This window comes from Sminthopsis crassicaudata, chromosome 5, assembly GCF_048593235.1.
Source record: "Sminthopsis crassicaudata isolate SCR6 chromosome 5, ASM4859323v1, whole genome shotgun sequence".
NCBI classification, from domain to species: Eukaryota; Metazoa; Chordata; class Mammalia; order Dasyuromorphia; family Dasyuridae; genus Sminthopsis; species Sminthopsis crassicaudata.
The window spans coordinates 269,251,553-269,279,091 of NC_133621.1; the positions used below are offsets into that span (position 1 = coordinate 269,251,553).

Consider the following 27,539-nt stretch of genomic DNA (forward strand, 5'->3'; position numbering starts at 1 on the left):
CAATAATTGATTATGAAATGAAAGTGACATAGAGAAGATCTAATCCAATTCCAATTGATCAATAATGGACAGAATCAGCTACTGCCAGAGAAGGAACACTGGGAAATGAGTGGAAACTGCATGTTTTCTTTTTCCCAGGTTATTTTTACATTCAGAATCCAATTCTTCCTTTGCAATAACAACAACAACAATAAAAATTCAGTTCTGCACATATATATTGTATCTCAGTTATACTATAATATATTTAATATATATAGGAATGCCTGCAATCTAGGGGAGGGGGTGGAGGGAAGGTGGGGAAAATTCAGAACAGAAGGGAATATAAGGGATAATATTGTAAAAAAAATTACATGCATATGTACTGTCAAAAATATTATAATTATACAATTAATTAAAAAAAAAGAAATGAAAGTGACAAGAATGGAAGACACTCATGGTATAATATGAAATGGTCACGACAAATTCTGAATTTCTGTCTTTTAAAATATTGTTATATATTATGAGCTAGAAGGAATCCCACTGATCTCTAGTTTCACTGTATCATTTTACAGGTAAAGAAACTTAGGACCAAGAGAGGTGAAATCATTTGCTTTATGATCACAAAGGAATTAATTAATTAAGAATTTATGCCCTGGTCTTTTAACTCTGGTGTTCCATTGTGTCATACTTCCTTAATATGTACATTAGCAAATTCACAAGATGTTCACAAAATGTTATAAGCTGAATTGAATTAAATATAGAATTCTTGCTTAATATAACAATATCTTTGTTTTAACTTTGCAGGAAGGCCTCACACCACTTTTGCTGGCAATTTCAAGAAATAACATCAACATGGCAGATTTGCTCTTAAAGAATGGAGCAAATGCATATGCCTTAGATAATGGTAAAAGGTACAGTAACTAAAACTTAAAATTGAAAAAAAAAATAACATTTCTAAAAGAATAAGATTAAGTCATGGAATTTACATCATGGAATTCTTAGTAAACAACAGTGATTGAAATTGAATATCATTGCAAAGAGGTGAAAAATGTCAACAAACACTGGCTATGAAAAGAAAAACTTTTATTTATGATTCTGCAAGAGAGAAAACACTTCCTATAGGCATACTAAGCATTTGTTTATTGGTGATTACTATTTGCAGGTTTTTTTTCTTGACTTTAAATTATTTAAGATTATTACACAAAAGTTTTGTACTCTCATTCAATTGATTTTCTTTATGAAATAATCTTAATGTCACTCATGAGGATCGTAGCATATATTTCATGTTATTACTTGTTTCACTTTCCCTTAAGAATATGCACATTGACAAATGCAACTAAATAAAAGCATGATAATTCTATGAAATATTTTGAATGGACCCTTGATCTTTAATCAAGAATGTGAATTCTCATGACACTTTCTTCTTTTAATCCTTGTATCCAATCTGCTCCTACAGGACTTTTATTGTTCTTCATAAAGAATCCAGGAAACATAGTGAATTATTCTCTTGGTTTTTTTAATACTTGAGGACCAGTGAAAATTTTTATTTTCAATGCAAGATTAGTCCACCTCTCTTTCTGTTCATTCATGTCTTTGACATCACTTACTATACCAAAGTCATTATTGCCTACATCTATTTATATTCACCACATATATGTCTATGGATCCTCGGAATTATCTATAATTTTCATTCTTTTGAGATCATGTGTTTGGGTTTGGGATTTAAAAAAAAATTACTATAGCCAAATATAATTCCTGAAAGAATAGTATTACTTCTAAAATGTGGCAATGTGACCACTAGAAGTGCTGTGAAGTTTCTCAAATGACATCCAATTGTTTCTCCTTTCCCCAACAATTTTGAGACCAGTGCATTGTTGTTGTTCAGTGCCCATGCAGTCTTTGGTGTGTGCATGTATAACTATACATAGAAACACATCTACAAACATATAGACAAACCAAGTAGATGGGGCTGCCCATTAAACTACACAGAATCTGGAAATTCTTACTTTTATCTACTTTTTCTGTGTGGAAACTTTAATCAATCTCTTTTTACTGAATGTGGGATTTTTTCATGTTCCAAGACTTGATACAGTCAGCAAAATGTCATTTCGAACTAGAAGTATTTGGAAATTATTTCCATCATATACAACCTATTCTATTTGGACTCTGTCCAGAGCATCCTAAAATCCACTGGCAAATACCTTAGGTGAACATATACTTCATTATTTACATCTAGCTTAATGCTGTTACTTATTGGGGAAAAAGTATCTCTTTGGTAGAAGGTGTCATAGGATCTTGTTTGATCTTAGCATTTGCATGAAAGAAAAATTTTTGATATCACCAAAAACAAAACAAAACCCAACTACAACTACCCACTCCCAAAAACAAAACTGATATCATCCTAACAAACAAAAATGACTGGTTACCATCGTTGGAATAATTTCAGAATTAGATGGTTATGGACATTGAGATCATAGACTGGCCACTGTTAAGATAAAAATTAATGCAAATGAGGAGAAAGCCTAAATATGAAAGGGATATAACAGCTATAATCTGCTGTTTTTAAACAAGCTATCAAATCCTCCAAAATGGGAACTTCAGTCAATACTAAACCATTATCCAAAAGAGGAAGCCAAAATAGCCCAAAAACTGCATCAGTTGGGAAATATCATCTCTGCAATAAAGAGAGATGTGAGCACTAAAATTAGCTCAAGCTCAGAACAACACAATTTATTAAAAAGAAAAATTGAAGTTAGAAGATGAAGACTGGTATTGCTTTGCAAAGAAATGAAAAGCCATTAAGGAGAGAATAAGCCTGTAAGCTGTTTTGCATGAAGACAAGCCAGATCATTCTGAAAGCATTTGTCTACAAAACTGGAAGAGTGACAATGAATAAATATGAAATTGAACAGAATCGTCAATATTTCTATTTTCATTATGACCAATAGTGGGACATTTGAACCCATCCAGTTTAGTATCTAAAATTCTCTGTGAGGCAAGGTAAATTCAAAAGTCTGCAGGAAGAGTGGCAAGACCCGAACTAGATGCCTATAAAAAAATACATGAGAGAAAAAGCCCCCTCCCAAAAGTGCAAGAGATATTTCAGAATAATTTTTAAAACATTTGAAAGAAGGAAAGATTCCAAAAGAGTAAAAAAGATCACTTCCCAGTGAAAGAAATATTACAAATATTGAATAGTAATAAATTGGATTTTCATTGAGCTGAAATTTCAAAAGATGTTAATAATTTCTTTCTGAACTTTTATTCTGAATATATTAACTTTATTTTAAATAACATTTTATGTTTTACCAATTACATGTCAAGATAATTTTAGCATTCACTATTACAAGATTTTGAGTTTCTAAATCTCTTCCATTCTTTCAATATGATGTAGGTGAGAAAAGTGCTTTTATCATGGAAAACTCATTTTCACATTAATCACATTAGTTTTCAAAAAAATAGATCAAAAGGAAAAAAATGTATGACAAAGAATTAAATGAAAAAATATGCTCCAAACTCCAGAATCCATCAGTTCTTTAAGTGGATTTGAATAGTGTTTTCCTTCCAGAGTCCTTTCTATTTGTGTTAGCTCATTGCGCTACTGAGAAGAGTTGAGTTAATTTTAGTTAGTCATCATATAGAGTTTTTGATATTATGTACAATGTTTTCCTTTTTCTCCTCATTTCACTTTACATAAGTTTGTATAAGTCTTTCCAAGTTTGTATGAAATCTGCTCATTCACTATTTCTTATTATACAGTAGGATTCCATTATTTTCATTTATACACCAGTTTGTTCAGCCAGTTTCTGATTTCAGGGTATTTCTTCAGTTTTCAATATTTGGTGATCACAAAAATGGCTGCCATAAATATTTTTGTGCATGGACGTTTTCCCCCTTTTTTATAATCTCATAGGGGTACAGACATAGCATTGTTGGTATTTATAGTTTTCTTGTCCTTTGGCTATAATTCCAAATTGTTCTTCAGAAAGGTTAGATCAGTTCACAACTCCACCAACAATGCATAAATGTCCCAATTTTCCTATCTTTTCTTCAACTTTTATCATTTTCTTTTATTAGTGTACAATTTTATTTCTCTAGCTCTTCCTTATTGAGGTATAGCACCGTATTTGTTGCATAAAAGGAATTTAGCAGGACTCCTTCACCTATTTTCAATTTATATAATCATAGAATGAAGTTTTCTTTGAATCTTTATTAGAATTCCCAAGGGAACCCATCTGGCACTGGGGATTTTTTTTTTCCTTAAGGAGTTCAATAATGGCTTACTCAATTTCTTTTTCTAAGATGTAGTTATTTAATTAGGCATTCTATTTCCTGTTCTGTTAATTTGGGTAATTTATATTTTCCTAAATATTCATTGATTTCCACATATTTATTAGCACATAATTGGGCAAAATATTTCCCAATAATTGCTTTAATTTCTTCATGAGTGATAATTTCATATTTTTTTGATAGTGGAATTTGGTTTTCAACACTCTTTTAAAAAATCTAATTAACTAGTGATGTATCTCAATGATTTTTCATAAAAGTAATTATTAGATTTATTAGCTTAATACTTCCACTACATTTTTTAAATAATTTAAATCTCTTGAATCTCATATTTGATTGTAAGGATTTCCATTTGTTACTGAATTAGTGATTTTTAAGTTTGCTCTCTTACTAGTCTTTATTATTATTATTATTATTATTATTATTATTATTATTATTATTTTCCGTTTCTGGCCCAATTCATTGATCTGTTTCAATTCTATTTCACTGATATAAGAATTTAGAGAAGTAAATTTTACCTTTAATGCTGTTTTGATTACATTTCATAAATTTTGGTATGTCATCCCATTTATATCATTGTCTTTTACGTGCATTTATTTTGTATCCACCTTTGCTAAAGTTAATTCTTTTTTAGTATTTTTTAGTTGATTATCTAAACATGCCATATCATCTGCAAATAATGATAGTTTTGTTTTCTCCTTATCAACTCTATTCCTTTCATTTCTTTTTTTTTCCCCTCTTATTGTTAAAGCTAACATTTCTAATACAATATTAAATAATAGTGGGGATAAGAGACAACCTCATTTTGCTCCTGAGCTTACTGGAAATGTTCTACCATATTATTCCCATTGCATAAAATGCTTGAGTAAGGTTTTAGATAGATGATATTTATCATTTTTAGGAAAATTTTATTTATTACTACATCCTCTTGTTGTTGTTGTTTTATATGAATGAATATTATATTTTGTCAAATGCTTTTCTCTGCATATATTGTGATAATTATATGATTACTGTTAGTTTGGTTATTGATATAGTCAATTATGCTGTTTGTTTTTTCTGATATTCAGACTGCTCTCTATTCCTGGTATAAATACTATGCTGTTTGTTTTTTCTGATATTCAGACTGCTCTCTATTCCTGGTATAAATACTATGTGACCATTTTGTATTATCCTGGTAATAAGTTCCTATAATCTCTTTTTGAAAATTTATTTATTCTCATTTATCAGTTACATTTAAACCTTTTCATTTCTTTTTACAAGTTTTGAGTTCCAAATTTATAGAAAAGACATGCCATTCACCAAATGATTAGTAGCTAAAGCATATAAACAGACAATTTTCAGATGAAGAAATTAAAATCATTTCTAGTCATATGAAAAAATGTTCTAAATCATTATTGGTCCGAGAAATCCAAATTAGGACAACTCTGAGGTACCATTACAGACTTCTCAGATTGGTAAAAATGACAAGAAAAGATAATGAAGAATGTTAGATGGAATGTGGGAAAACTGAGACAATAATATATTACTGATGGAGTTGTGAACTGACCCAACAATTCTGGAGAGCAATATGGAACTATGCCCAAAGGGCTATCAAACTGTGCATACCCTTTGAACCAGCAGTGTCTCTACTTACCTGTATTCTAAAGAAATCATGAAAAAAAGAGAAATGATTGATCCTAACCTAATACCTTATATCAAGACAAAGTTGAATGGATTAATGATTTAGACATAGTGTTACTATAAGCAAATTAGAAGAATAATCTCAGTTCAGTGGGGAAGGAAAGAATTTGTTGCCAAAGAAGAACTAGAGTACATTCTAGAATACAAAATGGATAATTTAATTTAAAATTAATGTGATTTAAAATTTTTCTGCACACAAAAAAAATCTGTACAAGCAAAACCAATAAAGACAAGAAGGAAAGCAGTAACCTGAGAAAAAAATTACTTCCAAGGGCTCTGATAAAGGCCTCATTTCTAAATATATAGAGAGAATTAACTCAAATAAAAATTAATAAGAATACAAACCATTGTCCAATTGATAAATGATTAAAGGATATGAACAATTTCAGATGAAGAAATCCAAACCATTTCTAGTCATTTGAAAAGATGCTTTAATTCATTATTGATCAGAGGAATGCAAATTAAAACAACTCTGAGATACAACTACATATCTCTCAGATTGACTAGGATGACAGGAAAAAGATAATGATAAATATTGGAGGGTATGTTGGTGAAGTAAACTGATCCAACCATTCTGAAGAGCAATATGAAACAATGTTCAAAGGGCATACCCTTTAAACAAGCAATGTCCCTACTGGGCCAGTATCCCCAAGATAGCATAAAAAAGGAAAAAAGGACTTGTGTTGGCAAAAATGTTTGTAGCAGCCCTTTTTGTAGTGGCAATGAAGTGGATACTGAGTGGATGTCCATCAGTTAGAGAGTGGCTGAATAAGTTATGGCATATGAAATCTTTGGAATATTATTGTTTTATCAGAAATAATCAGCAGGATGATTTCAGAGTGGTCTTGAGAGACTTACATAAACTGATGCTAAGTGAAATGAGGAAAACTAAGAACATTGTATGCAGCAACAATAAGATTATACAATGATCAGTTCTGACAGAAATGGCTCTTTTCAACAGCAAGGTGATTCAGGCCAGTTCCAGTGGTCTCATGATGAAGAGAGCCATCTGCACCCCAGAGAGAGCACTATGGGAACTCAGTGGGAATCACAACATAATATTTCACTTTTGTTGTTGTTTCTGTTTGCTTCCTTTTTGTTTTCTCTCTTTTTCCCCCCTTTTTGACCTGATTGTCTTATGCTGCATAATAATTGAGAAAATGTGTATTGAAGAATTGCACATGTTTACTATATTGAATTACTTGCTAACTGGGGATGGGTGAGGGAAACGGAAGGAGAAAAAATTTGGAACACAATATTTTGCATGTTGAATATTGAAACTATACATGTATTTTAAAAATAAAAATATTAAAAATAAATAAAAATAAAAAAAACAAAACAAAAATGTGAGTTCCACATTCTCTCCTTTGTTCCTACACACAATTCCTATTAAGCAACTACATGTGAAGTTATGCAAAACATTTCCATAGATGAGAAAGAAAACATATATCTCTCCCATTGTAAAAACAAACAAAAACCCCCAAACAACAGCAACAATAACAAGAACAATCTTCAAGAAAAGTAAAGTTAGTACTCCTACTGATGAACATGCCCTTTTGCATAAGATCATAATGAAATCCTTTTTGTTTTCTCTTCAAAAAAAAAAAAAAAACTTAAAGGAAGAGAAAGAAAGGCAGGATTGGAGGGAAGGAGAGAGAGAAAAAGAGAGGTCAATTTCTTATCCTAAGTCCTTCAGAGTAGATATGGATCATTATACTACTCAGAATAGGAAAGGAATTTACAGCTGGTCATTGCAGATCATTGCTATTAATTTGCATGTATGTGTGTGTATCTATATGTACACATATACATCTCCCCATCCAATTGAGCCAGATCTTTCCTGGAATCCTTGCAATGTATCTTAAGTTGGAAAATGATTATACTATGAATGTTTGTGGGTTCTGTCACTCCAGATTCCATTAAGAGGCTTGATTTAGCATTGATTCTGAAAATTTGTTTTTAAATTTACTATTAGATTATTTAGTTTTTTATTATGATTTAACTGTTTTTCCCACTGCCCTTTGATGAATTTTATCTTACTGCATTAAGATCTGAAAAGAATGGATTTAACATTTTTGAATGACTTCTGGGAGTAGAGCTAGAAAACTAAGCAGGAAATCAGTGTAACACTCTCATATTCACCAAAAAAACAAACATAAAATATTTTCCACACCAAATTGGGGCAGAAAAGAATCATGAAAAATACTTGGAGAAATAAATTGTGAGCGCAAAAAAACCTGAAAAATTAGCAGGAAATGTGTCAGGCAAAAGGGGAGCACAATGCAAGTCAGGAAGCAAGCCAGTAGGAAGCTCCACCTCAGGAACCATATGTAGAAACTGAGAACCAGTATGGTGCAGTAAGCAAATGCCAACATTGGATCCCCAAAATATCCCAGTATAGTCAGGGGAACAGGGAGACTACCTCTGACAAGGGTCACATGCTTCAGTCTAGGTCCTTGAAAACAGGCAAGCTCCAGAGGCCAGACCTCCTTTCAGTGTAGCCCCAGATAAAGAAGTAAACTCTAACCTTCAGGCACCTAAGCAAACAGGTACCTGCCAGTGATTGGATTACCCTGTCCTTTGTCGTATTGGGGGTGAATGCAGAAGCTCCTCAAGGGCCTCAATACATGCCAAACACTATCACTAACAGCTCAATTTAGTACCAAGCAGGCTGTAAGACCCTGAGGGCCTCCAGCAGTGCTAAAGGATGAGCAAAAGAGATCTGACCATAGAAAGTTATTATGGTGACAGAATAGATGAGGGCAACTATGTGAAAACATCTATGGGCAAAATGCCAATGAAAAGTTCTTATTTTTTTGCCCTGGAATTATATGATTTTTAAGCTATTTTTTGAGCTCTCCTAAAAGTCCTTTCTGGGCCTGAAACCACTTTCTTTTTTTCTTTAGAGTTGGGGTGAGGTAGAGTAGTTGACACTGCTGGAGGCTTATACTGAGCCAATGTCCGAGTGTTTGTGCCTGCCTTCTTCTAAGGCTTTTTCTGCACTTTTCAGAGATACACTGAAGCAAGTAGTAGTTTAACCACTTGTGGCTGCCTGTGTGCTTAAGTACCTCTAGGTTTGAAATTGACCTCTTTTCCTAGGGCTACACTGAAACACATGAGTTCTGGCCCCTGGGGGTTTCCTGTTTACCAGGGAGCTATCCTAAAAACTCGGAGCTGAAGTTTGCCTGTTCCCCTGGCCATGCTGAAGTACATGGGAGGTGCTGGTGTTAGCTTTTGCCTAATTCTCTGAGCTGACACTCAGAATCTACTGCTGGTTTGCTGAGATGCTTCCTGTTCTGGACTGCATTTCCCGTTTATTCAAGGGAGATCTTTCCTGCCAATCTTCCAAGATTCTTAAACTCACAGATAGTTTCACTCCATCCTTTTGATGGTTCTGCTATTATAGAAGTTTCATTGGGGAGCAATTTTATGTTGTTTGGAGATTTATATGGAAGACTTAAAATGATTTATTATTTACTTCGCCATCTTGACTGCTGAACTCAATGTTAACAAAAACAAACAAATACCTTTTTAGACATATAATATTAACTACTAATACTAAAGTTTATGATTTCATCAGTTTCAATATCTCTCATGATTCTTTAATTCCTATCCAAGCATACTTTTTCCCCTTTCTTAGATCTGATATTAGAGAGTTAGGATCAGAGAAAAAAGAGAATTACTGTTTCTATTTGCTAGAAAGAGTTTATTTTTATTTTACTTTTATTTTATTTTTATTTTTTACATTATTATTATTTTACTTCAAAAGAAATAGTTTTTTTTTAATCTATGATTTCATCAGTGAGGATTCTTCTTTCATTAACTGAACTTTTAACAGAATCAAGCTGTTTTATCATTTATCACTAAGTAGTCAAGGGATAGCAAATCTGTCCCTTATATCACTGATATTGCATCAGTACTAGCTTATCAAAAAGCCCATGTATCATCCAGCATACAATAAGCTCAGTACTTCAGAAGTATTTCAGAAAACATTTGTGTTTTCATCAACATAGATATTCTTTCCACTTGTTCAGCTCCTTAAGAATTTTAATAAGTTGCCTTTGTGAGTTAATGATTTTTCTCCAAATCAACTGGTGCTCTCTTTCTGGTAATTAATTCTTCTAAATTTACATAAGTTTTCCCCTAAACAAGAAAGTTCATTGCTGGATTCATGTTCAAAGACTTTCAGAAAGTTAAGACATAAAAGAGCTTCATCTGATTTTGCTTTAGACAACCAATTGTCACTTCTACATTATGATGGGGCACTGGAGTAAGAATTTAATGGAATTGATAAGATTGTTTCTAATTGTTTTTTTGTTTGTTTGTTTGTTTGTTTTTTGTCTGAGGCAACTGGAGCTAAGTGACTTGCCCAGGGTCACACAGCTAGGAAATGTTAAGTGTCTGAGCCCAAATTTGAACTCAGGTCCTCCTAACTTCAGGGCTGGGTTTCTATCCATTGTGCCACCTAGCTACCCCTTTCAAAGAGCTTCCACTTTACTTTTCAGGCCAGTAAACAAACTGAATTTCCTTAATTGTGTCACACAAAGAACATTGACACAATCTCTCTCGTTTAAAATTATGATTAATTTCACAATCCCTACTAAAATTGGAAGGGGACAAAAAAGTTCTCTTTTCCATCTTTCTGTCTCGTTTTCATTGTCATTTCTAATGCTGCACTTGAGTAATCAAAATACTCCTCTCCATCACTATGTGTTCATGTTGCATATATATATTAAGAATAAAGGATATGAGATATCTTCTTATTGAAGTATATCTAGAAACATGATTAAATGTGATTAGTTTAAAGTTTTAAAAATGGATTGTTTCTTTGTTATTCTAGAACAGCCCTTATGATTGTTGTCACTAAGGAATCATCAGATTTGGTCACTCTTCTTTTTCACCATAATGCTTATCACACTATCCAAGATGTTTATGGATGGACAACTGAGCAGTATGCTCAGCAATATGATTATCCTCTGTAAGTGCTAACATAATTCTAAATGTCTTTATGTAACTGCATCTAAAAGAATTTTTCCTCCATAAAATCGAAAGTGAATATGGTTTTTATACTTGCATAATGTAACAACTGTCTGGCAAAGTCCCTGGAAAATTCCAGCTCTTCCAACTGCCACATGTTCAGAATAGCCCTGGGCAAACAGGCAACCTCTTGAGGATAGACCTCTGTTTCATACTTAAGGATCCTAAGAAGAAATTGAGCAAATGACCAACTCAAATTATTGAAGTTGAGTACAACACGGGCAAAAAAGATATGAGCTAGAACCACACAAGTCTGATATCAGAATTTTCAGAAGTAATAATGATAATAACTGCCATTTTAATAGTGTTTTTAAGATTTTCCAATGTTTTACATACATTTTCATATTTGATCTTCACAAATTATATAATATAATAATAATTGTGTACATTGATAGAGGCAGTGGGTTTTGTTGTTGTTTATTTCTTTTTTAATGTCTTGCAGACATCTCTCACTTGTAAGAGACCTAAAGTTAAGGTTTAGGGAAAATCACATTATATCTTGGATACCTTCATGTGAGTGCTAATGAAAAAGAATCCTATATGTTAATGGCCAACATTAAGAATTCACAGGCAGTTTGTAGGGGTAAATATGCTCAATTTGGTGTCAGAAGTCCTGAGGAAAGATCATCCCTCTCACTCTGTGTGGACAACTTGTCTGGACAACTGTATCCTTTCTGGGATTTAGTTATTTAACTGATAAAAAGATTACCCTTAATGCCCTTAATAAGCCTTTTCAGTTTTAAGCCTACAATTCTATAGTACTGTGACTCTGAAGACAAATGTATTACATCTCAGTTGAATGATTAGTATTGCTTTATTAAAGACTTTATTAAAACAATAAAAATATTAAAAGTGTCTAATATTTGAGATACATAAAGATTTGTTGCATATATTATTTTATTTTGGGTGATGCAGACTTATTTTGTTTACTTTTTTTTTAGACTTACTTATTATCAACAAATTGAAAATCAGAAAGACTGTAATAAGCCCTCTACATCCCAAATCAGCTGTTCAGAGCAAGCTTCTGGTTTTGGATTTGCTTTCGGTGTACCATTCCTGTACAAAAAAGGTAGAACTACTGATAAACCCAAATAAATAGTTAATTAAAAAAATAAGTGCTATCTTAAAATTCATACATTCTCTATTTTTCTATTTCCATTTTCTATTTTAAAATAATAGAAACTGGTTTATCTTTGGTTAATGAATTAATTACCAAATTGTAGGTCTACTACCCTGAAAAACTACAAAGCAATGTTTGTGTCACTTTTATCTGCTTTATCTCCCCAATAAATGTTAGGCTACACTATCAATTTTCTGACTTCCAAATTATTTTATAAATGTTTAACCAAATTATTCTACATATGTTAAACCAAAATAACCAAAAGTGAAAACTCTTTAACACTTAAAACATTAAATATTACATTTGATAATATAATGTTTTTACGCTTAAATGTGGGGTAAATAAATGATACCATTTCTTATGATTTAATAAAAATTGAATGAAATTCGCCAAAGATCTATCATATCAAACGTTTCTAGTATTCTATTTACCTGTTTGACTTCTTTCTTATTTATTTTATGGTTTGGTTTATCTAATTCTGAGAGTGCAAGGTTGAGATCTCCCACTATTATAGTTTTGCTGTCTATTTCTTCTTTCAGCTCCCTTATTTTCTCTTTTAAGAATTTAGATGCTGCACCACTGGGTGAGTAATATTGATACTGCTTCATTTTCTATTCTACCCTTTACCAAGATATAATGCCCTTATCTCTTTTAATTAGATCAATTTTTGTTTTTACTTGATCTGAGATGATGATGGCTACCCCTGCTTTTTTGGCTTTACCTGAAGCATAGTAGATTCCTTTACTTTTAGTTTGAATGTATTACCCTGTTTCAGGTGTATTTCCTGTAAACAACTTATAGTAGGATTCTGACTTTTAATCTAGTCTACTCACTGATTCCTCTTTACAAGGGAGTTTACCCCATTCACATTTATGGTTAGAATGACTAATTCTATATTGCTTGCCATCCTGTTAACCTCTGCTTATGTTTTTAACCTTTCCTTCCCTCTTACCCCCCTACCAAGTATTAAACTTGTGAACACCACTTGCTTTTCACAGCCCTCCATATATTTTCCCAATTTGTTACTTCCCTTCTAATCTTGTTTGCATTAGTTTTGTTTGTACAAATGCTTTTTAATTTGATGTAATCAAAATCTTCTATTTTGTGATCAATAATGATCTCTAGTTCTTCTTTGGTCATAAATTCCTTTGTCCTCCACAGGTCTGAAAGGTAAACTATACCCAGTTCCTCTAATCTGTTTATGATCTCATTCTTTATGCCTAAATCATGGACCCATTTTGGTCTTATCTTGGTATATGGTGTTAAATGTGGGTCCATATCTAATTTTTGCCATACTAATTTCCAGTATTCCCAACAGTTTTTTTTTTTTTTTCAAATAATGAACTCTTATCCCAAATGTTGGTGTCTTTGGGTTTGTCAAAATCTAGATTTCTATAGTTGTACCCTATTTTGTCCTGTGTACCCAATCTTTTCCCCTGATCGACTAGTCTATTTCTTAGCCAATACCAAATGGTTTTAATGACTGTTATTTTATATTATAGTTCTAGATCAGGTACAGCTAGACCAACTTCATTTAATTTTTTTTTCATTACTTCCCTTGAAATTCTCGACCTCTTATTGTTCCATATAATTTCTGTTGTTATTTTTTCTAGGTCATTAAAATAGTTTCTTGGGAGTCTGATTGGTATAGCACTAAATAAATAGATTAGTTTGGGGAGTATTGTCATCTTTATTACATTCGCTCGGTCTATCCAAGAGCACTTAATGTCTTTCCAATTATTTAAATCTGACTTTATTTTTGTGGCAAGTGTTTCGTAATTTTGCTCATATAATTCCTGACTTTTCTTTGGTAGATGGATTCCCAAATATTTTATAGTCTTGATAGTTGTTTGGAATGGAATTTCTCTTTGTATCTCTTGCTGTTGCATTTTGTTGGTGGTGTATAAAAATGCTGGAAAATTATGTGGATTTATTTTGTATTCAGCACATTTGCTAAAGTTGTGAATTCCAATAACTTTTTATTAGAATCTCTTGGGTTCTCTAACTATACCATCAAACCATCTGCAAAGAGTGATAGTTTGATTTCTTCATTACCTACTCTTATTCCTTTAATCTCTTTCTTGAATCTTATTGCCGTGGTTAGCATTTCTAATACAATATTGAATAGTAATGGTGATAGTGGGCAACCTTTTTCACTCCTGATCTTACTAGGAAAGGTTCCAGTTTATCTCCATTACCTAGTATGCTTACTGATGGTCTTAAGTATAGGCTCATGGCTATTTTAAGGAATAGTCCATTTATTCCTATTCTCTCAAGTGTTTGTAGTAGGAATGGATGTTATATTTTATCAAATGCTTTTTTTGCATCTATTGAGATGATCATAAGCTTTTTTAAAATTTGATTATTAATATGGTCAATTATACTAATAGTTTTCCTAATATTAAACCAGCCCTGCATTCCATTCCTTGTATAAATCCTACTTGATCATAGTGTATTATTCTGGGGATGATTTTCTGAAGTCTTTTTGCTAATATCTTATTTAAGATTTTAGCATCAATATTCATTAAGGAGATTGGTCTATAGTTTTCTTTCTCAGTTTTCAACCTACCTCGTTTAGTATCATCAGTGACATGTCTGTGTCATAAAAAGAGTTTGGTAGGACTCCTTCATCCTCTATTTTTTCAAATAATTTATATAACATTGGGGCTACTTGTTTTTTAAATGTTTGGTAGAATTCACATGTAAATCCATCTGGTCCTGGGGATTTTTTCTTGGGGAGTTGAGTAATAGCTTGTTCTATTTCTTTTTTCTTAAATGGGACTATTTAAGCAGTTTACCTCCTCCTGTTAATCTAGGAAGCCTATATTATTGGAGGTAGTCATCCATTTAAAATTGGGCAAAGTAACTCCTTATTATTTCTCTAATTTCCTCTTCGTTGGTGGAAAAATTCCCCTTTTCATTTTTAAGACGAACAATTTGTTTTCCCTTTCCTTTTTCTAATCAGATTTAACAAAGTTTTATCTATTTTATTAGCTTTTTCATAAAACCAAGTCTTAGTTTTATTTATCAATTAAAAGGGTTTTTTTCTCTTTCTTTTTTTTTTTTTCTTTTCTTTTTTTTTTTTTCTTTTTTTATTTTTTTAATGAGGCTGGGGTTCAGTGACTTATCCAGGGTCACACAGCTAGGAAGTGACAAGTGTCTGAGGTCAGATTTGAACTCAAGGCTGGTGCTCTATCCACTGGGCCACCTAGCTGCCCACTATTTTCAATATTATTGATTTCTCCTTTTAATTTTAGAATTTCAAGTTTAGTTTTTGGTTGGGACTATTTAAGCAGTTTACCTCCTCCTTCTCTTAATCTAGGAAGCCTATATTTTTGGAGGTAGTCATCCATTTAAAGTTGGGGAAAGTAACTCCTTATTATTTCTCTAATTTCCTCTTCATTGGTGGAAAGATCCCTCTTTTCATTTGTAAGACTAACAATTTAAGTTTTCCCTTTCCTTTTTCTAATCAGATTTACCAAAGGTCTATCTATTTTATGTGCAGGTCCTGTTAAACTCTGGTGTTTTGGTGTATACTCTACCTTTGGTGTTTGTGTAACTTCTCTGTTGATCTACTCCTTTGCAATTAAAGCAGAGCAGACAATGTGTGGTACAGTCCTCCCTGCAAATTCTCCACCCACAGAGATCACACTGTGCCCCGGGTCAACTCAGTATGGGCAAGCCTTCGTGTTCTGACTCCCTGGCTGCTCTGGGCTCCTCCTACCCGATCAAGACAGACTTTATCTGGCGATCTTCCAAGTAATCTTTGGCTGGCAAAGTGTTGTACTCCCAATATTTGTGGATCCTACCAGTCAAGCACGATTTCTGAGGCTGAATTAGGTATATAGTAAGCGAGGGTAGAAGGGAGTGCAGAATGAAGGATGTGTCCTCTCAACCATCTTGGCTCTGCCCCCCAAAGTAGTATATATATATATATATTTTTTTAAAACAAGATCTTTGGTTCTTTTTCTAAAGCTCTCATTTCCTTTCTCCACTTTCCTTCTAACTCTTTTAAGATCTATTTATAATTCTTACTAAGAGAATCTTCAGAGTTGCAGACCAATTTATATATTCCATTTTGACACTTGACCTGATGGCTTTTTGCCTCTAGTGTCATCAGGTTTTGAGGTCTGCACTTCCCTATCTCCATAGAATCTATCTATGGTCAGAGTTCTTTTGCTTCTCATTTTTAAATGTTCTGGTCTGCTCTTAGGACAATAGGGAAATTGTCCCAAATTTCCTCTATCTCAAATTTCCTCTACAGGCAACAGTAGTTTCATGCTTCCCTTGGGCCAGGGTTGCTGGCTTCCATCTACTGCTGTGTAAGCATGGCTAAACCCATTTGTTTTCCTGGGGTTTGGGGTCTCATTATTTGTCTTCTGAAGTTGAGTTGAAAGTCTTACAGCAGAAGATATTTTGGAAGAACTTCAGGAAAAGTCTGTCTGCTGATCCACTGGTTTCTGAACCAAGACAGAATAGCTTGTATTTTAGTAAAGAGATTCCCAGTAAATTTCTCCAGGGGACAGAATCCACTCTGACCTCAGTGCCTGTATTGTGCCTTTGCTGGGCCACCTCCTCCCTACCCCTGTTGTTCAGACTGACTTTTCCTGAAGTTCTTCCAAAATATCTTCTGCTGAAAATATATGTGGATTCTGTCACTCCAAAACCAATTCAGAGGCTTTATGTGACAAAAGGAAGGGAGAGCTCAAAGATTTGTGCACTTTTTGCCTCCTTGATTTTATCCTTTAAAAAACTACCATACTACAATATCTTCTGACCATATCTACCTAGGGAGAAGCATTAGCTACTTTGATCTTTATGAATATAGTTGATATCTTCAGACCCTCCACTCTTCAGAAAAGTATCTAGAAATACCATTTTTGGCTGCACAGTATAGAATGACATTTTTAGCTTACTTATGTTTAAATGGAAATAAATCATTATTAGATAACCCAATATGTATTATGTTCTATAATGAAACTTCAATTAAAATATATTAGAGAATATCGGGAACTATAAATTCTCAGTCTGAGGAGACACAGCGAACATTTTTGCAGGTCCTAACCAGTTGGGTAAACTGGCTAAAGAGCTGTCCTTTACTGTCAGAAGTAATAGGTTTAAAACTCACCGCTGATACATACTAGCTGGTTGACTCTACACAAGATGCTTAACTTCACAGTGCCTCAACTTAATAATTTACTAAGAATATCATTTGCAATAAAGGCTTCATTTCCAAAATATAAAGAGAATTGACTCTAATTTATAAGAAATCAAGCCATTCTCCTATTGATAAATGGTCAAAGGATATGAACAGACAATTCTTAGAAGAAGAAATTGAAACTATTTCTAGCTATGTGAAAAGATGCTCCATGTCATTATTAATCAGAGAAATGCAAATTAAGACAACTCTGAGATACCACTACACATCTCTGATTGGCTAGAATGACAAGAAAACATAACGCAGAATGTTGAAGGGATGTGGGAAAACAGGGAGACTGACACATTGTTGGTGGAATTTTGAATGCATCCAGCCATTCTGGAGAGCAATTTTCAACTATGCTCAAAAAGTTATCAAACTGTGCATCCCCTTTCACCGAACAGTTTTACTTCTGGTCTTATATCCCAAAGAGATCTTAAAGAAGGGAAAGGGATACAGATGCCCATTGATTGGAGAAGGGCTGAATAAATTGTGGTATATGAATATTATGGAATATGATTGCTGTGTAAGAAATGACTAGCAGGATGATTTCAGAAAAGCCTGGAGAGATTTACATGACCTGATGCTGAGTGAAATGAGTAGGACCAGAAGATCGTTGTATACTTGCACAACAATACTATATGATGATCAATTCTGATGGATGTGGCCATTTTCAACAACAAGATGAACCAAATCACTTCCAATAGAGCAATAATGAACTGAACCAGCTACACCCAGCAAAAGAACCACTACATAGAATTCCCAATCCCTCTAATTTTGTCCGCCTGCATTTTGTATTTCCTTCACAGGCTAATTGTACACTGTTTCAAAGACCGATTCTTTTTGGACTACAAAACAACTGGTTTGGTCGTGTGTGTGTATGTGTCTGTGTGTGTGTGTGTGTCTGTGTGCGTGTGTGTGTGTGTATATATATATATGTATATATAAATTAATTTATACTTTAACATATTGAACATGTATTGACCAACCTGCCATCTGGGGGTTGGGGGGGAAAGAGGGGAAAAATTAGAAAAAACGGTTTCGCAATTGTCAATGTTGTGAAATTCTCCATGCATATATCTGCTAAATAAAAGCTATTAAATTAAAATAATATAATTTGCATATAAATTCCCTGTTTATCAGTGAAGGTAATTTTTTTGTCACTGTGATTTCCATACAAATGAAATCTCATATCCAGTTGGACATATCTAGTTCAAAAGCAATCTGGCAGCATCATGTTCAATATTTTGGAGAAAGTCAATTTTGGAGAATGGTTTATGAATTAAATAACAAAATAATAAACCTAGTAAAATGGAGAAATAGTTACTCTTAGTTCTTTCTCTTAGACTTGTGTCATGGTTCATAGTAAAAAAAAAAGAATTTCTTATTTTATTGCCCAGCTAATTATTTTTAAACTGTATTTTGCAGTCAAAGATCAGAAGAAATAATAGATGTGCATTGTAAATCATTAGTTTTGTTTTTATTTTTAGTTTCCCTTCCCAAGAATACTTGAAAAGAAAAAATACATTGGTTTTCTCCTTATTAACCCCTTTCTTCCAGGGATTATAGAGCTTTAGACAGGTTACATTGTTTTGGACCTCTTGCCCATGTAGAAGAGATAGAAATATGTTATGTTATGCTAAACTGAATGTCTGTGGTTTTCTCTGATTTATAAAAGGGAATATTCTGCCATGTCATGCTGAATGTGGCAGTACTATATTTCCAAACATTTTATCTGTGAGGACTGTGGTAAGAAAGTCGATCTTTCTCAATATGGTCTTTGCAATCTACTTACATAAAAAAGCCCAAATTAATCATGTTAGAGCAGATTGTTCTTTTTATTTATGGTATTTGCTTAGAGATATGGTGCTCTGAAAGTGCGAAGCAATTAATGTAACCAGATCACTCACAGATAACTCATATTTTAAGACCACCTCTTTCTACCCACCTCATTCAACTTAAAGACATTTATCTATAGCACAATTCCCTTTGAATCATATTGGCGTTGCTCAAAAATACATTGTAGAATAGCTTTAAAATTATGCCTTTTATATTAATTTTTATATATTAAGTTTTAATTGTATTTTACTTTTTTCTACAATAGCAGAAGAAAGTTCTTCAGAAGATTCTACAAGCAGGTAGGCTTTGTAGCTTTTGATTAATCTTCTTGGTGCAGTCTTCAATAGGTTTTTCAATTCAGACAAAGCAGACTGTCATGAATCCAAAATTTTTATACTACTATACTATACTATACTATACTATACTATACTATACTATAGTATTTTTATACTATCATATTCATGTTTTTGCTTAATTAACTTTCAACAAATTAGGTTTACTGGATACCTACTAGGTACATGTGCATTTGCACATATGTATATATGTAAATTATTATGTGTGTATATATACTTATGCATATATTGCATGTGTGTGTGTGTATTCACACTATGTGTATGAGTGTGTGTGTGTGTTTATGCATGCTTGTTTATCAGATTGTTAACTGTTTTGTGTATAGATAGTTGCCTGAGGAAGCTGAAGGATTAAGTGACTAGTTTGGGTTCATGGAATCATTATGTGACAAAGGAAGAAGTTGAATCCACTGTATTTTTACCCCCTTCCTACTTCCTATACACAAAACCCTAATAGAACTATTAATAAATAGTATTCGATGAATGAAGAATGAACCAGCTATGTTCCATATGGCCACACCACATGTTAGCCACCTGGAATGGGGCTTTTAAATCACATCTTCAATGCAAATATGTATTATCTTTTACTTGCAGAAGTTTTACCTAAGTGCTCAGATCAAGGAGTTATCAACAGGGGCTGGGGGTTAGTCACTGGGACCAGGATCCTAAATTAAGACAAGAGATGGTATTGGAGATTTCTCAGCAAGAGAGAAAGAATGGTAGAGAAGAGGGAAGTGTCTGGTGAGTAGTTCTGCTTGGAACTCTTGTAGACAACTATGGTAGAGAGCTAATTTTTACTTTGAGACTTTGGCAGGAATATTCTTGTTTCCAATTAGAGAGATGTGGGCAAGTTGGCATTGTATATTGAGAAGTGGTAAACCTTTTGAAAACGCACTTCTCTGGAGCTCCTACAAAGGCAAACAGATATGGCACAAGATTAGTTGTAAAGGTCATTAACTGGAATGACTAAAACAGAGATTGCTAAGTATCTCACTTTTAGTGAGCTCATTTTCCCACAGCACAGAATGTTCTTTTGCAGTGTCCTACAGATTCTGTGCTCTTTGTTGCTGTCAGTGATAAGAGTTACTCTTAATATAAAAGAAGGTGAAAATTCTGGAAAAAATCCTTTCCACTTTCTAGATGATCAAGTAGAATGAAGTATTCCAAGAAATTATATATATATTTTTTTTTTATTTTAAATAAGGAGGAAGGTGAAGTGAAAAGAGGCAAAGTGGGGAGTGATTGTCTCAGGAGATTGGTGGGAAGAGTCCCCTGATCCCAAGAAGCTGAACATTTGGAACCTTTCTTCCTACATTTATTTAAAAAATGAAGTATCAGAACTATAAAGCCCCCAGAGCAGTTCCTAATGTGACAAATTCAACTGAGATATTTTCACAGCCACATAGGATGGCATTTATTAATGTGAAATAGCTTAGGGGCTAAATCATATATGATTAAGCAAGATGTTTCAAGTGACATGGCTTTTTAAAGTCAGAGGGAAGTAAGGCCTTGATCTAGAGAAAAGAGCCCATTAGAACGGAGTTAGGAAGGGAACAAGGAGGGACCTAGGTAAGAACAAACTCTCATGTACATTGTATCTATCGCACCCGGCCCAGGACACAGAAAGGACTGACAGATTGATAGCTCTTTCTCGATTCCTGGCATGTTTTAAATTGTCTGTTTTGAAAACTAGACACCCCTACTTAATTACCAGACTGTCCTATGATATAAATCGTGGTTGATTTCTAACATCTCTTTTAGTTCCTCTGGACTGCACTTTTCCAGCGTCCTACCTTACATAATAATGTGGAATTATGAAGATAGAATAATGCCCGTCACTTTTGCTGCAAAGATCATATAATCCCTTTTGATACCCTCATCATATTAAACTTATGTCCCACTAATAAATATTTCTTGGTCTTTGAGAATTTTTATGAAAAAGTGTTTTGTATACATATGCAGCTGATTTTAAAAATATAATTCCAGTATTTTAATTTGTCCCCTTTGACATGTTCCTTGTTAGCACTATCTCCTTGTTCTAATCTATAAAGATCCATTGGAATTTCAGTTCTTTGATTTATTTCTTCTGTATCCTCTATCAATCCCATTCCATTGACAATTCTGCTAATAAGTATTAGATCTATTACTTCATCCTGATTATCAGTGTAAAGTGTTGGATAGAGAAAGCCCTGGAGGTAAAGCTACCCTTTGCCCTCCAGGAAAATTGGTGTTGTTTAAATCCACCCAGTGAAACTACTCCTAATCTACCAAATTTTTCTTTAATACAGTCCACATTTTTCTCCTAGGCCACAAAGATCTTGTGAGAAACTTTTTGAAATACATGTTGAAATCCAGGCACACTGGGTTTTGACATTCCTTGGATCTAGTCTTCTATCTTTAGAATGATGAGAATTTTTTTTAAAGTGAAACTTCTGAGATATCTAGTATATTTTGTTCTATTGAACACATATGAATTCTTAATTATTCATCTTTGGATCTTCTTATGGGAAATATGCAGGAACTATTTATTACTCATGCTGGAAAGTCCAAGGAATTCATAAAGTAAACCTTTCCTAATTCCATGACAGCTCCCTGGTAAACTGTAATTATTCAAAGATTTTAGGCAAAGATTTTTCAGTTCAATGTGCAAATTAGCTGAAGGGTTTTTTTTGGTGCTAACCCTAACCACATAACTTGAGCTCAGTGGGGAATAGACTCAGGATGTGTCATGCTTTAGTCTCACTAACTAGTAACATCTTCTTTAACTGAAATTAGAAGAGTTCTAAAGTCCAGGTTTCAGATGCTTTTTGCAAGATAGAATCTGCTCTCAATAGTCTTTTTATCATGTTCATTTTGTTAGAACAACCTGCACAATCAAGAGACAAGAGAGGCTTGAAAAACAAAGCAGGTCACACAGCTTTACCTTCCCAACACCATCTTTCTACAACGAGATTCCAGTTCACAACCTTTTCACAATCTTTTCTAGACAATACATTTCAATCACTTGTTTGAATCCTTATTTCTCTGCCTAGAAACAAGAATTGAAATGACTTTTCCAATGTGATTTCTTAAAAATCAACAATTCAGATCGGATAATATCCTCATGAATTAATTATTGAATTTTAATCTGAGTATTGCCCAAATACTAGCACACTCATCAACAAATCAGTGAATTGAATATCTTCTTAAAATGCATGGGTTTCAGCTACAGGAATAGCCATGATATAGAACAGAAAATAGTTATCATTGAGGTCTATACTTGAGCCCTTAGTTTTACATGAAAAGAGTCTATTACTTTATCTGTATTCATTAAAGGAAATAACAGATTCTCTATCATGGATAGAGCAACAAAAAACGTAACTGCTTTGCAAGGCAATATGGACCCTAACAATTAATGTCTCTAGCTGGAAGCTCACTGTCAACTTTTTAGGATATTGTGGATGATATTCTTGTGCAGTTGTAGTGCTTTTGTTTTCTTGGTGAATCTGTTTGGGATATAATGAAAATCAGTGTAATAAAGTTTTGCCATCTCAATTCAATTATAATAAATGTCCAGTTTTGGAGAAATGACATTCAATGCAATTTAAAGTATAAATATACTCTACATATTTGTCAACAGCTAAGTGGCATAGTAGATAGAGATTAAGATCTGGAGTCAGGAAGATTTGATGAGAGTTAGGGAAGGGGAACCCCTTTGGGTTTGGTGCAAGGATACATAGTTCAATGAAGTCTAGTGATGGCACAGTGTCCCTGTAAAGGAATTTACAGACCCGAAAACCTAGATTGATTAAAAAAAAAGGTTTATTATAGGGGTTTAGAAGTAAGGGTAAAGGTAGAATGATGCCAGGGCCAGAGCTGGTCGCTGGGTGGACAGGAACTCTTACATGGCCAGTGTAAGGACACCATGTTTTAGGGCTCCTGCCAAGAGTGGACTCCAGGATTTCCTTTTTATGGTCTTGAAGGTGTGTAGAGTCCCAGGCTCCTGTATTGTTTTGGCCAGGGTTAGCAATGAATAGAATTCAATGGGTCTTTAGATACAAAAGAAGCTGTTTGTAGGTCTTGAAAAAAGTCAGACATGACTGAACAAGAAAAAAAAAAAAAAAGGTGACTGTTGTCATTTGTAAATGATGTGATTCTTAAAACAATTTATTCCAAAATATCTGTAAGTAGGCATCGATATTGTGGTTTGCCCATTTAATTATGGAATTATAATCCCAACTCATTTGAACATTTGAATGATTATACTGGGCCAGGGAATCACATTTTGACTATTTTGAAATAGTTACTTTCTACTCCATGGCCGAATAATTCTATTAATGTCCCTGAGTTATCATTTTGTAATAATTTCTTATCTCTTATTCTTTAATTATATGCAAAAAGCATTTGTTTTCTCTTGCCCAGTCTTATCCTCTAATTTTTAAAAAAGAGAGATTATATGGACTCAAACTGAACTCAGAAGGGGACAATCTATATAGGTATATATTTTTGAAAATACATTTCCTTTAAATCACATTCTAGTTTTCCTCACACTTATGTCATAATTTACATTTGCTATTTTTACTCTTTTATTTGAACTTTAATTCAAAGAAATTAAAAAACGAATAATAGAGAAACACATAAATGTGGTGAAAAAATTTACTAGTTAAAAATATCTCTTTAATTTTTTATCCCATCTCAACCTTATATTTTACTTTTTTTGGCTAAGCAGATTAGGCAGAACCTATCTGTATTATTATTTTAAAATTTATCATTTAAATTTATCAGTTATTAAAAAAATCTCTTTACAATCTATTTTTGATTTAAAAATTGTCCTTTTAGAACAGGAAAAACTATTAAAATATGAAATGAGAAATTTTCCTATTTGTTTTGCTGGGAATATTATGCATAGTATGCAATACAAGTATAATATTAACCTAAAACAAAATATCCTAGATAAAACTTACTTTAAAATTTCATTTTTTTCTTTCATTTAGAGAAAATTTAATTTTTCTAACATTCTTTTGAAACATAGATGTTTTGGGATTATGTAAAACGCTAAGATTAAAAGATTAAGTTTAACTATTATTTGTTTGAGTTCTAATTGTTCTTTGTCCTTATTTCATTACCCCAGGATAAAGTTACTTTGGAAACAATCAGCATACAGAACAAACAGCATCTAGGCAACTATTTCAGTTTCTTTGTTTTCCATTTTTGAATTGGAAAAGAAGATCTCAAAAACCAAAATTCAATAAGAAATCTAATGTTAAGGACATACATTTAGATGAAGATCCAAATTGCAAAGAAAGTCATGAAAAAATGAGGAATAAAGAGAAAAAAATGAAATTTAAAAATAAATTTAGACTCAAGAAAACTGAGTTAATGCAGGTGCATGGTGAAATTGAGAAAAAGTTCAAAATTGCTGATGAGACTAAAGAGAAACTCCAAAAAATGAGTTTGGAGAACTATCAAAAGAATTACCAGTAACTTCATCTACTTTGGTAAATAACTTAAGTGACTCTGAGGAAAAGGAAACATATCAAGGCTCTCTCAGTGCAGGACTTCATCCATCATTTCCTGAACGAAGAGAACATGGTTTGGAAAATGTTGTTTTCCAGAATTTACAGAGCACTTTCCAAGAAAACATTCTTGGCACCCTAAAGCCTAAGAGTGATATTCACACAGAAGTTGAATGTACTTGCAATGTATATGAAGAAGATTTTGCTTATAATGCAGAAAATATAAAAAGAGTGGGCCCAAATGAAATGAAGGAAAATGCAATCATCCAAGAAAAAAAGCCTGAACTTTATACTGCAATAAAATGTAAGAAGAAAACTAAACATATAGAAATATCATTTGAGGATAGTCATTAAAATGCCAGTAACTCTACCAGTGAGCTAAGGCATTGGAGATACTCCCTTCTATATGGGGACAAAATCTCAAAAATGCACCTGGATAAAAAAATTAAAGCAAGATTCACAAAGATTGACAAATGAGTTAGGAACGTTGCAAGCAGAGTCCCTGACATTGGATAAAGAAAAAATACCATCAGAAAAAGAGGTAGATTCACCTTTTGACACTCTATATTCTATTTATTTTTCATCTTCATCAATCCTCCCGTGCAATTGATTTTTCATATGATGAAAATGCTATGTTCACATTCTTGTTATTTGTACAATTTACATTGAAAGTTGCATTAAGAAAGTTATCCAGAAAATATTTTTTATAGTTTTTATTTTGGTCATCTAAATTACTCCATCAATTTCCAAAATATTTGGCATGTAACCAATGAATTTTCTAAATCAGACATACAAATTGAAATATTAGACTAGGTAACCCAAAGAACTAGGATAAGCCTAAAAATAATTAGAACACAAACTAAAAGAAATATAAAGAACTCATATTCCCTTTTATGCAAATCCTTGTAATATATGACATTTGAAAGAATTTAGCTTTCTATGGTCATTTTTATTTTCTTAACCAAATGTCATGTGTTGTGACTTAAAATACTGAAAACATAAGCCAAACTTGGGAAATTTCTAAAAAATTCATCTGATTAAATTAATACATTCATGACGATCTGATTATTCACCTTTACTCATATACCTAAAATCATGACTTTTTGTGTTTCAAAACAAAATGAAACACAATTTTGCTAATTAATCATTTAATATCAGTTCTCAAAAGGACATTAATTTACTATTTCTGTATTCCACCATTAATAAGTTACAGAAGTGAGACTTAAACCTAGATTTTCTCTCTTTAAGTTTAGTGCTCCTCTTCTTGCATTGACTTGCTTTTTCAAAATATATCTTAATTTGCTATGGGAACCTGTCATTTTAGCACTTAGAAATAATGTAAAATAGGGGAAAAGATAACAAAACAATGGCAAAACACTGACTTGTGATGTGGTTGTGCAAGAGACTGGCATTAGATACTATTAAATTAGTATAGTTCATTCATTGAGTTTTATATTTTGGAAGGAACATTGACAGTCATGGAGTCAAATCCCCTTATCTTATCAGTGAGAAAGAGTTAGGCTTTGAGAAGTTAGACTACATGGCCAGAGTCTCTTGGTTCATATGTACTTTTATGTGTCTATCTTATAATTATCATTATTCTTTCACAATAATAACTGAAGATAAAAGAGAGGATAGTGGAGAGAGAGCCAAACTCATTCAGTTAGACTTAGATTCAAGTGCTGCTTCTAATGTCTTATGTTATCTTGGGCAAGTCTATTGATTTTACCAGGCAACTGCTACTAGAAACAGAGGCTGACCTGATTTTATGGAGGGAGTTTCCTCACTTGGAGTCCCTCCCATTGATGATCTTAAAGGTCCTGTCCAAACATCATGAGAATATAACTCTCATTACAAAGTAATCTAATTTGATCTTCATTCCTATAAAGTGCTGGGACATCTTTACAAACAAGGAAATAGAATCTCAATTTGGTATTTAAGCTTAAAACTTCTTATGAGAAACTCAATGCTAACTCTGAAATCTATCAATCTACAACTGTCTATCTCTCTACAAAGTACTAAATAATGCAAATTCATTCTGAATCAAATGTGGGGCCTATACCCAGAAATACTAGATTCTGCTATTAGTTTATTATCATAATTTTGACCAAGTTACTTAATGTATCTGTGCTTCAGATTCCTCATCAACAAAATGAGAGCATTAGACTAAGGTTGTTTTTTTTGTTTTTTTTTTTCCCTAATTTTTTTTTCTTTCCTAAAAAGATTGTGATTCAGTGTACCTGCACAGGGAATAGCACTGGTATTCCATAATGTAGCAGTCACATTGCCTAAATCTCACTCTCCTGAATTTCCTGTGTTTTTAACCCAATATTTCAATGACTACTTTTAGGGTATTTTTTGTTTTTGTTTTTTGTTTTAGTTTTTGAACTTGAGAATAAGGAAAAAGAAATGAGAATTTGGATTGGAAACAATCATCCTATGATTAGAAATGAACTGGGTCTATTTGTTCATCACAAGGACATGGTAAAAAAGACCGAAAATATCTCTTTATCACTGTTTGCTTGTTAAAGGTAAGAAATGAGAGAAGCATGTGA

At 32.9% G+C, this 27,539-nt stretch overlaps 1 protein-coding gene and 1 pseudogene across 1 annotated transcript in view; one reads left to right on the top strand and one right to left on the bottom strand.

Moving 5' to 3' along the window:
* The window catches only part of LOC141542725 (putative ankyrin repeat domain-containing protein 26-like protein), a 32,074-nt gene extending 21,146 nt beyond the window's left edge, over window positions 1-10,928 (top strand). Inside the window, exons 5-6 of the mRNA XM_074267302.1 lie at window positions 784-890; window positions 10,787-10,928. Coding sequence (XP_074123403.1) covers window positions 784-890; window positions 10,787-10,928 — 249 coding nt within the window. The remainder of the gene's footprint in view (window positions 1-783; window positions 891-10,786) is intronic.
* The window catches only part of LOC141543986 (dnaJ homolog subfamily A member 1-like), a 231,113-nt pseudogene that overhangs the window by 42,390 nt on the left and 161,184 nt on the right, over window positions 1-27,539 (bottom strand).